General features: G+C 39.4%; 1 protein-coding gene across 2 annotated transcripts in view; it reads right to left on the bottom strand.

Moving 5' to 3' along the window:
* MDFIC2 (MyoD family inhibitor domain containing 2) overlaps positions 1-7021 on the bottom strand; it is a 43980-nt gene extending 36959 nt beyond the window's left edge. For both annotated transcript variants that reach the window (XM_086470523.1, XM_086470521.1), the window contains exon 1: positions 6934-7021. In XM_086470523.1, coding sequence (XP_086326649.1) covers positions 6934-7021 — 88 coding nt within the window. The remainder of the gene's footprint in view (positions 1-6933) is intronic.
* Between the last annotated feature and the right edge of the window lie 5098 nt (positions 7022-12119).

Genomic DNA, 12119 nt, shown 5'->3' with positions numbered 1-12119 from the left:
ATCCTGCCTTCAAGCTCAGGGTGAAAGTAAATCAGGCCTGCATGGTGGTTGTTTTGATGGGATTTCTATCAAGGAATTAAGTTCTATAAATGAACTAAATGCTCATTAATAGGTTTGAAATGTCTGTTTTTCATAGGTTTTAAACATCTAATACCCAATTAGATTCAAAGGTTTTACTGTCTCTCTCCAGAAGAAACTGATGATAACTGTGAGGACATTTACATTACTACTCCAGATTAGAAGGAATACAAATAATTAATTTTTTGAGCTTTCAGAAATGTAGGGTAAAGTCAAGTAAAGAAACCAACATTGGGCTCCACTTCCACCTTGAGAAGTAAATTGTTCTGTGAAAGTGATACATATATTGAAATCTAAGGCCAACAACATCCCTAATAGGGGGCAGTTATACGATCAAACACTAAAAATTACGAAGCTTCTGAAATACTGCTTTTCGTAGTACTGAATTTTCTTTATCATCCAGGTTAGTACAGGCATCTTTCTTTGTTGCCTTAGATCTAGGAGACTGATTTGGCATTTGACCTTTCCCTCTATGAACTGAAGTGGTAAAAATGAGACAGGTTTCTTCATTCCTCCTGCCTCATTGATGCCCAAAGACAATTACAGGTATCTATTTTAAACATAGGACAAATGAAATCTTTCGCAAGCCAATGCAGCTCTGTTGCGTTAATAGAATTACCGATTATTTTGATGCTGACAGTTAGGCTGAGGTTTTCCATGCACCACAGTTCGACACCTTAAGTAGGAAGCGCTATGGAGGCCCTTGGATATGTGGACTCTGCTGTAACGTGTGTTGCTGAGAAAACCAACAACTAACGACTGTCTGTATTCTATGTTTTTCTCTACTGACACAACTGAGGGCAACATTCTGAATATTTTGCCCAGGTACAGCAAAGAACAGAATTGGTCTGGAAAACTTCCAGGTGTGAATGAAATAGTATCTTCAGGTCTTCCCCAGCATCAGGACTTGAATGAAATAGACTCTTCTCTTCCTTTGTGGAACAAATTTACTTAAGGCAATCAGACCTAAGTAAACCTTCACTTATATTTTTACAGTAAATATTCAGCATAGGAATGTGACTTTGAACTTCGCCCTATCACCCAGAGAAGTGCCACTGTCTTTACTGTACATTCATTCCACTTTGGTGGTGGTATTCAAAGTCTTACATCTCCAAGGACCCTCCAGGTCAAAGATCAAAGACCACTTAGTTTATAAAACTATAATTAGGAGTGATGAGCTGGGACCATTGCAGATTTCATATACTCCCTCTCCATTGGAAGAGAGTCTTTAAATCTGCTGTTTTACAACTTAAAGGAAGGGTTGTCTTGATTAATTCATTTGGTCATAGTTCTGAAGCTGACAAGGCATCTTCCAGAAATTTGAGCCCCCTGGGATCCTTGTCATCAGTTTTCAAATGTAAGATTTTTTTTTTGTGTGTGGTGTTCTTATCTGGAAACAGTCTGCTTGGGTTACAGCATTCATCTTATAAGCATTTGGCATTTTCTGTTACGTGAAACTGAGAGCTATTTCTTTGCTATCAGTCTTCTATAAAGCTTTTCAAACCAATTCAGGATGGAAGAAGAGAGTGAAAAAAGCTTCTGGACCCAAGTCAGCAAAATTCAGGAAACAAGTGTCCAAGTGTGTATGTAAAATTGCATTCATTGACTACTTTAGAAAGAAATTCTAAAAATGTCATTTAGCTCTCTAAATGCAGGGATGCAAGTCAGATCAAGATACTCTGCTGAGTATAATCTCAGCAAAAGCACAAGCCTCGTGCTTTTACTACAGCCTCTGCAAACCAGGTAAAAAGCTGGAAGGTTGTGAAAGAACCAGGAAATTCCCTGAGTGTCTCCAGGACAACTCTCTTGTAAAACCAGTCTCATGGCATTATGTCTTTCCTGCTTTATTACTTCTTGTAAAAGTCTCTTAAAGTCCCCGGGTAACTAGTGAGAGGGACGTGCTGAGGAAAAGGCATTTCTGAGTGCAGCGACATAAGAAGGTTTTGCTATTACCCCCAGGAATACAAGTCCAGGACCAGGCTGTGGGATGTTTCAGTGTGGTACAGTCAGGAATAGTCTGCTCCTGTATTGGATTTCAGGGATGTACTGCTAAAAAATGTGGCACAATCTCATCCAATAGGATTACTTCTGGGGTAAGGTATTATTTGAATAATGTCACTACAGCCAGGTCTATGATATGAGTAAATCTCCCTTTTCATACGAACTGTAGTCCTTGGAGGGGTGAAATATAATCCTGAACAGAGGCTCTATTTACCACTTAAGCCCTATTTTATGGTTTAAGTGCTGACCTTGTACTGACCCTCAGTACAGGGCTGAATTCCACCCTACAGCAAAAATCTGCTGGCTAGAGCAGCTGATTAAAGAATTGGGGCTAAGCTTTTTACTATTTGAAAGACAATGAAAACAGGCTTATTTTAGACAAAAATGTTTCTGATTTATGAGAATTTTAGTGCAGAAAGGGGCTATTTTGGTGAAAGTCTTGCGATTAGAATTTCAGTTACGTTTTTGGCAGGAGAGCAAGGAAGCCATTTCATTAACTTTTCACTGGAAGTTATATATGGAGGTCATTTGTGTACACAGCTGGGCAGCATAAAACAGGAGGTCTTTGTGTGAAAATATCCTGAAATGAAATTTCATTTTTGTGCAGCTTGGATTTGTGTTCCTAGGCTGCCATGGCCAGTTTTGAAGGAAACCGTAGGAGGGCAGTATTAGGCCCTCAGACATTTTTGCCTTGCATTGGCAATGGATACAGAAAGAGTGAACAGATCACTGCTGGTCCCTGTGCAAAATCAGTGTCACCTTTTACAGCTTTATGTTGGTCAGATAAGCTCCTGCCTGCTCCCATATGGCTGTAATCATCGAGTGATACCAAGAGATTTGTTTGTAAGGAACTCCAAAAGCCACATGCGGAGGCTGGTGTGAATTTAGCTCTGCTTTGACCTCCCTTCCCACCAGATGGCTGCTAATCTGGCACTAAATCACCACCAAGGTGGAAAGAGCCTCCAGTCCCTGTGGAACAGGCAGCTCTGTGGTCATGGCTGTGCTGTGCAAGGTGAGAACATCCCCAAGTCAGCCCCTGACAGTGGTACTTACCCTTGGGTACTGCATTTCTAAAGGCATGTCTTGTGTAGCTTCCAGATTTCGCAGGACCCTCTCATAATTGTTCTTGATTAGGAGCCCACAGAGATGTTTCTTGCTTGGGGTGTGATGCTCTGCTTGTTGCACATCTTGAGGGTGCATGAAACAGGTGGGGACACAGGCCCATGCAGAGGATATTTCTTTAATGTTACCTTCAATTCTTTACTTATACATGCATATTCGTATTTTATACACTTTGTCATTCATACCAGTTTGTGCACTTCGGAGCAAAATGTGTATGGGGATAATTGTGTGCGCTGAGGATTCCTGCTTTAGTTTTTCAGGGCAGAAATGCAGATAAATTTGCAAGTGCTTCTTTGTAAATGAACCCATTTCACTCTACTCTCATGTTTTGTAGGTGTTGGCCTGGAGAACTCTATCTCCATCCAAAAGTGCCTCCCATCTCCAACACTGAGCTCTTCCCCCTGGGAAGAAGCAAGCAGAGATAACTGCTTCCACTCCTACACAAATTAAGAGCCATTGTTTGGCTTAACTCCTATATCCCAGGCTTTCTTTGAGTTGGTTCTCATCAGTGCTAAGGTCAGACAAACAACTGCCTATTCTCAGTGTTCATTCGTAATGGTTCTGGTTGATTTGTACGTGATGGTCTGATACATATACTCCAAACACAGATTTTCTCATGTTGTGTCATCTTTAGAAATAATAGTCCCAAGGAACATACCATACTATCAGAAAAGATTGCTTGTGTATAATATAGGACTGTGGTCACTTCACCATTCTCATTCACAGTTTCAACCCAGGGAGCCTCTCGTGTCATCCACATCCAGACAAGTGCTAAGTGCCTTAGGAGGTATAGAGGTGTTTTAGGGTTTTCTTAAAGGCTAGAAAACCTAGAGCACACATTTACGTCTGCTTCACCGTTTACATTTTTACTAACCCTTCTCTTCAGGCCCTTCACCAAAAAAAGGCTTGTAGGATAAGCAAAAAATAAAAGGAGAGGGCAAATGTGCTGTTGTCCATTAAAAACCCCACAGTTTAGGGACCTGGTGGTGTAGATTTTTCTCTCCAAGATTGTGCTGGCTTGTGCAGCATTGAGTTTTTTCCCCTGTGTCGTCTTTAACTCTGGTCAGTCTTCTGGTGCGCTTGTGGCAGGGCTGCAGGAGCGCAGCAGTGGGTGCAAATGACCCACTGAGAGGTGGAGGCGTGAGCAGGAGCGTTTAAGCTCTTCCTGCTGATACGGTAAGATACAATCCTATATGCACAACCCTTCATTAGTACTTCTCACAAGGCTGGTTTGGTTTCTGTTTTGCTTTGTGGAGGAAGTTTTCTCTCAAAATGAGGCTTTGATTTCCACTTTTATAGGCTTCAAGACAGAAGCAAAATATCTTCTTCCAAAAAAAGTAGAAGACAAGTAACTGGCAGCCAGATTAAACTCCCCCCTCCCCTGTCCTGATTAAACAGCTTCTAATGTTGAAAGCCAAGAAAAAGTCATAGGTACCTTATTTTGCTGTTGACCCACTGTACTACCAGTCCATAAGATACTACTTTGCAAAACATTAGGGAAAAAAGGAAGTCTAGGAAAGATATTAAATCCACAGCCTAGTCTATACTTTTTGTTTATTTCTGATACGATGTGGTTCATGATTGTTTCTTTTAGAAGGAACAAATAATCAATACAAAACCATGAATAAAAATAACTTTTCTTTAAAACTGGATGCTAAAAGAACATATAGTCTTCTTACTGTGCCTGACAAGTCTGTTCTCCACAATTCATTGTTTATTGGAATGCCTGAAATCTATACATGAGGTATTTTTAAAACATTTAAACATAGAAGTTAAGCTTCTGCTACAGACAATTTGGTTCACCATATTCTAAAAACCCACTATGTACCACAGAAGTGCTTAAAGCAAAGAAACAATCACATTTTTTAAAAAGCAAACTTCAATATAAGATAAAATAATGTCCATATTCTTATCGCAAGTAAAATTTGCTTTCCTTATGAGACACATTTTAACTATTTATTGACTCAGCTGCTGTACAAGACCTTCAAATCCCAGTTCTGCTCTATGCCACTTTAGAGAGAACGGATGCCAATAGACAACGTTTGTCTCTTTCTGAAAGAGATTATAGCTCCTCCAAGTAGAAACCAATCAAAACATTAGCAATGATCTGGGAACTCTGGATGATGTCTCCCCTTAGCAAGGGGAGAAATAAAACCTTGTGGATTAGCATCACGAAGTGAAATGCACTCAGGAACATAAGGGTGTGAGATGTCACCTGGCTACTGGTGTGGGTCTGGACCAGAGGATGAATAGCCCTATGGGATCCTAGGGCCCATGCCATCGGTCTTATTCTTTTCAGAGACATGGGCCAGTTAGTCATCTGTACCTTTAGACTCCTTTTGTGAAGTTCCAAATGTCCTGCGCTCTACTCTCTTCTGATGGAATCAATGCTCAATTTAGTTACGTGTTTGCTGTTGACAAGCTGAAGTGCAATGCTATCTTGTGGGATCAGAGCTGGATCTCACTCAGCTGTAGCGCTCTGTGATGCTCAAACTGCAAATATTTTCGCTCAAGTTAGCTGACACCTTGCAAGCAGAGGATTTTGGGTGTCCAGCCAAACAAAGTCTGCTTCTTGGCCAGTCAGCTCTGCCCGAGTGTGTGATTTTAATTCTGCAGAAGTGCTGCATAAACAATGAAGACTGTGAGGCAGACACTAATTTAGGCCTACCTTATTGTGAACCCTTGCAGCTAAAAGATCTAACGTACAATTAACTACATGAGCTTAGAATTGTGATGCATATTTTACAGATGACATAATAGTGCTTATAAATGAGCCTTTTCCTCAATATGGCCCTAGTTAATGTTTTCAAAATATGAGGTCACTTGTTGAGTCTTCCCAAAATGCTTTTTTTAGGATTAGAATAAACTGTTCTCATTTAAATCATAATTTGCACCTAATCATAAATATTAATTTGTATTGTGCATCTTGAAAGTGTCTGCTTTGAGACTATCTAATTCCTGTTCTTGTGTATGAAATACAATCAAGTGACTCTGCTATGACCAACAAATATACATAAAGTTGCAATAAACTGTGCTACCTTGGCAAATCAATTTTTTCAGCAAGAAATATATCTTAACACCCTTCCCTCTGTGTACAGGGATATGAGGTAAGAAAATCTTTACAATCATATGTCTTTTTCTTCTAAGACAGCTTAACAAATCTGAAATACTAGTATTTGATGCAGATGAGTTACTTAATATCTTTCATTTTTCAGCTTCTAAAACTAGAAGGTTCCCTATACTTTCTCATAACATCTCTACTTCTGAGAGTCTATATTTCACAAACCGCTGACAACTGATGCGACTTTATTCTAAGATAACACACCACCAAATCCAGATTCACCGTTGATTTTTACTTGTGTTTGAGAATTCTAAACAAATATTAATCCAATTCAGTAATAGTTTGAGTTAATAAAAACATGTCATTAGAATGAAGACTTCCTGATGACTTATAGTTCAGGTTAAATAAAACTTCCCCAGGAATGCAAGGATATTAGAAAAATCAGCTTTCAGGTTGCTCTAAAGTTGGGTAATTTAGGCCTTTTTGCACCATAAGCAAATGTACATGTGTGTTTCGTAGAAGTCAAGCTATGGAACCCGTGTGGTAGAAATTCCTGGCCATATTTAAGCCTATAAAGTATTCTTATGCCTTTTTCTTCAAGGAAGAATTTTTAATGAATAAGAAATATCTTCAAACACAAACACAGTAACTAATAACTCAATGTAACATACCTTTCTTCAGCCAAGAAATATTTTGCTTGTCATGTTCAAAACTTTCTGCTGGTTTGATTTTTACCTTGTCTGTCTTAGCTTCTGACATCTGTGGGGGAGAAAAAAATTTTTGGATGTCAAGCTCTTTTTAAAGAAAGTTTCTGACAAAGAAATATGTTGTCTGTTTAGGTTTCTGCTATAATAAATTGTGCTTGCTTACACACATTTTTTTCTGCAGATTATTGATACTATGTAATATGAGTCGTTAAATTTATGTTCTGTTCCTAAATGCTTTATCAATATTACATAGTTGCTGTTTGTGGATGGACTCTTCTGTAATGTAACTATAAATTGCATTATGAAATGAATGGGTGATATACTCATAGCATGCTGGTAATAGATGTACATATAACACACAGAATAGGTATGGTCTGGCTAAAAAGGAGGCATCCAGTCTGCCTGTTTATTGTGGTTCAAACTTGCTGTGAAACCTGCTGTCAGAGAGGTATAATTATATAAATAACGATAAATATTTATAAAGGCAACTTGAACAAAGTGTATAAAAAAAATCTTTACTGCCACTTGCGACAATTTATTTGCTGTAATGCGAAGAATCACATGCAAGTTACAGTACCTGAGGGTATTATGTATACAGTAGCTATCAGCCCGTACACTGTGGTTTACTTCCATTGCCTGCTAGGAATAAGATTAGGCTGTCCGAGCTTCTTCTAACTGCTTTATATTTTCACTAAATCCAGTTAGTTAAAGCATTTATCTTTTTTTTTTACCTGTATCTTCCAACCGGGGGTGAAAGCAGCAGGGTTCAGACACCAAGGAGGAGTGCTTTCGGCCGAATTCCTCGCTGTGTGTTGATGTCCAGCATTCCCATACACTGACAAAACCGAAAGGATGAGCAGTGCACTCTCTGCCTGCCTGCTGTGTGGTGCTAGATCTGTCTTGCTGCCAGAATCAGCCAACTTAGTGCTGAGGGTTTTTTTTTTCCCCTTTTTTGTTTGCATGCACTTCTAGGGCTGGGTGGAGTAGGGAAGGAGGGGGATGATCAGCATCCCTGCACTAGTGGAGTGATAAAAAAACCAAAAGATTTGCAAAAAAGAAAAAATGGTTTGGAAAGGTTATTACTGCAGTTTGTAACCCAGTGAATCTGCAAGAGGAGGAAGAAAAACGAAAAGGGAATTAATGACAAATCAGATAATTGTGTCAAAGTTTTGCCTAAACACAAGTTTAAATATTGAAGGATGTAGAATTTAGACCCTAAAAGTCTATTTACAGCTGCCACTTTGGCAAAGAAAAGGTCTAACCCTGTGGGGAGCTGAGTGCTGCAACCCTTCTGAGCTCAGGAGGGTGAAATCCATCATCACCCAGGAGGGCAGGTCTGCAGAGATGACAGTTGTTACCTCCATTGCAACAAGGCTGAGTGGTCTCTAGTGGGGACACCTGAGTGCTGGGCAGGCTTGAGGGCAGCAGCACAGAGGGCAGGGGGCCAGTACGGACTACTCGATACTTTGAAGGCACTAAAATCTTAAGGTTATTAGTTGGCTTTAAAAATTCTCTTGCCATAGTTACCAGCAATATTGCTCCAATGATAGGAAGCGGAGGGTGAAGCCTGAAGAGAACAAGATTTTAGGGTGCTCAGATGTTGTGTTTTACTTTTTCTGTAGGACAAAACGAAATTGTTGCACTGCTTCCCAGAACTGAATTTTGAAAGTGTGGGTTGCAGAGCACATTCAGAATTACTCAGTTATCTTACCTGTTAAGCAATATTTACAAAATTTCAAGCAGCATTTGTCACCAGATACTATAATCCAAGATCCCAGTGCTTAAGTGTGACCAATAAATAATAACATATTCCCTTTGTTATGACAATTATCTTCCTCTACTCTCCCATCACATGTCATTCTTGGAAGAAAAAAATGTTTTCTTCTGTTTTTTTAAAATCTCCTGTGCCAACATGACTGAGATTCTTCTACCATCTTTAGCTAATTGTGAATTGCATGGTAAGTGCCTACTTACATCTCCAAATTGCAATGATTAGTCTTGCATGGTTTAAAAACCTATTTTAAGCAGGGCACTTTGGGAATAATTGCAACCACAAGGGGGAAAAAATCTAAGGGTAATATTTTAAGATCTTTGTTCCATTCCTCTTGGATGCAGCTTTGAGAATCATGTATCATGCGGTTCCCCTCTTTCTCCCAGAAACACTTACCTATTTTTACTGTATTGTTCCACCTGTAATGCTTTACATTTATCAGTGGTGCTGATTCTTCAACTGGATTTGTCAGAGCAGGCTATAGAGCTCCTGGTGGGTCCTAATAAAACCAGCTGGACTCCACGCACATCAGCCTAGACCTTTCTAATTGCAACTTGGACCTGACGCTAGTGTGCATTTCAGAAGCATGGTTTAAAATGAAGATACGAGATTTTTCCAAATTGAACGAGAGAAAGTTCTTTCTAATTCGTTCAGCATCTCCTCCCTGTTTTTCTAGAGATTTTTCTAAAATCCTAATGTATCCCAAAGAAAGTAAAGCAGACAAGAAAAGCCTCTTCAAAACCACAGCCCTGAAATCCGCTGTTGCTGGAAATAACAGCCCCTGAAGTCTTGTCCTTAAGGGTTTTCCTCACTTAAGCTCTCCTTGAAACCAGCAGAAGCTGGACTGAGTCTACACTCAGCCTCCAGGAGTGCAAGAAAACAGCATCACTGATATCCCCCAAACCATGATGATACAAATTTGACAAAACAAGGTAAACGCAAACCTGGCTTTATATCTGTGTTTCAACAAAGATAATGCAGGTTACTGTTCTGAAATGATCTCTTCATCTGCTGCTCTCAGCTGAGATGCCATGTAGGACCCCTCTGTGTGTTGGTAGCAAGCAAATCTGCAGAGGTTACCAAACCTGAACCTCAGGGAATAGCCCACCAGTCAGTTAAGAAAACATTAAGTGACTTTCATATTCAGAGTATTCTCTGTTGCTGGCATTCAATTAACAGTCCTAATGTTTTCAATCCAGGAACATTAAATGTAACCTTTTTTAATCTCTATCAACTCCAGTTTTCTACTGAGGCATGTTTCTGTGTGCTATTTTTTGCTTCATTTAATTAAGTTATTTTGGATAAATGCATCAATATTTCTGTTTCCTAATCAATCTTAAAGTAGTTAAAGGAAAGGCAGGCTTGCCATGCATCCTCGGTAATGCCAGGCTTTGCAAAGGAGGAAAAAACATTATGAGAGAAGGTCATTAAAATATTGAGTAAACTTGTTTCTATTAAAGCTGTAATTGAATTTTTAAAGCCATGGCCCATTTTAAACACCGAACTTTAGTTTATGGTTTGATAATTCATTTCACTTTTATTTTATAGGTTTTATTTTATAGCTATTAAATAGCTATGGGCCATCTCTTGTTCCTTTTCCTTCCAGATTGTGAAACAGGGCATTTATATGGAGGATAAAAAAAACCCACCATAATGCCAAAATACTTGTGATATCAATCAGTTGCCAGATAAATGTACTGTATCAAGTGCTAGTTGAGAATCAAGGGTATATTTTTCTGGTCTGCTCAACTGGGAGTGTATTCAAGTCTTTGCAGAATTGGAGAACAGGAAACTTTAATAGGTTGTAATAACCATCAAAGCAGAGGAAAAAAACCTCATTGTTGGTCCTAGCGAGCATCAAAACTGTCAAGGTTTCCTTGTGTGCTTAATATTAGGTCAGGAGGCCCAAATCAGAACCTGCCCTGAGTCTAAGGGAAGATGTGTAGCCGTAGCCAGGAGAGTTTTTGTTACATCCACGGGTACAGCATTTACAGAGTTATATTTCACTACCTAAAGTGACTTTTTACTTGAGGGCTTGTACTGGGTGCCTAGAAGTTGAATTCTCCAGTGTGGATTTTCCACAGCACAGCATTAGATTGAGCAGTTATTTATTTCTTGCACAATCCAGGTAAAATTTAGTCACTTGTCCACTGGCAAGTGGCGCTCTGTAGCTTTGGAATACTCCACACTGCAATAAATGTGTTTTTTTTTAAAAAAAAAAAAACACACAAAAAACCACACAACAAAAAAACCCAAAACTGTGATGAAACTCTGGCTTTCCTCCCTTTTGCACCCTGGGGTGTTCATTTCCAATAATAAAATAAGTATAATGTGATGTGCCCTGTCAAAGTTAAGGAATCTCTTCTTGATCATGCATCTGTAGGTAGAATATTAAGTTGTGGGTACATGATATACAGTCAAATTATCCTGGTGATTACATGTAAAATGCATGGTTTCTTAGCTGAACCTTCATGTTCTGTGAGTGCTTCAAATGCAAAACAGCCTGTTTATAGAGGCTACCTCAAACTGGCACTGACAAATGGTCTGTATGCTGCAGAGGCTCTGAGCAGCACAAAGACAGTAGGGTTTTACTCTCCATAGCTCTACCTCATGGATACTCTAGATAGTTTTTTCTATAACTCTCTGTTCTGAAAAGGGAGATGTGAGGCTTTGTTTCACTTTTCCACTCAGTGCCGCTGTAGATTGGTGAATGTCTGGGAATATGCTTAGACTGAAGGATGGAATAAAACCTTGAAAAGCGTTGCAAAGGGCGTTTAGCATAGAGGTCACTGATAACGTACACGAAGCACAAATTGATGAGTCTAAAAATGCTCCGTATTTCCACTAAATAGTAAAGAGAGAGACTACATGTCTTTCATCTTCCAAGAGAGCAGGAGGTATGTTACTTTGTGCTAAAAAGTGACGAGGAGGACAAAGTTGGGAGAAGAGGGTGAAGGGCAAGTGTGAAATAAAATTGAGAGGATGATAGCGTGGTGCTGGAATGGGGAAGGCTGAAAGACCCAGCCTTTAACCCTGGAGCCATGAAAACTCTGTCCAAGCTGGGAAAGGGCCTCTGAATGTAGCAGTACACTTTGGCCATTTTCCATTCTACCAGCAGCAAACTCTTAGAGGTCCCAGTCAAAATTAAAGTCCAGGCTTTATTAAGGTTTTATAGTAACATATGAGCTATATGTGCCTTTGTATAGTCTGGCTTCAAGCAGAAAATCCTCCCATGATGTTTCATGCTTTGTCCACCACAGGCCAAGTTCTCCATTACCTCTGTGTGTGCTGTTTTTATAGATGCTTCTGTATTGCCCTGCCATTTAGGTGGGTGGAAAGTACCTTAAACTCAAGAGCTTTTTAAAATAAACTAATATAT

The sequence above is a fragment of the Leptosomus discolor genome, chromosome 9 (assembly GCF_034619465.1).
Source record: "Leptosomus discolor isolate bLepDis1 chromosome 9, bLepDis1.hap2, whole genome shotgun sequence".
Taxonomy (NCBI): Eukaryota; Metazoa; Chordata; class Aves; order Leptosomiformes; family Leptosomidae; genus Leptosomus; species Leptosomus discolor.
This window is presented reverse-complemented; position numbering and strand designations above follow the sequence as displayed.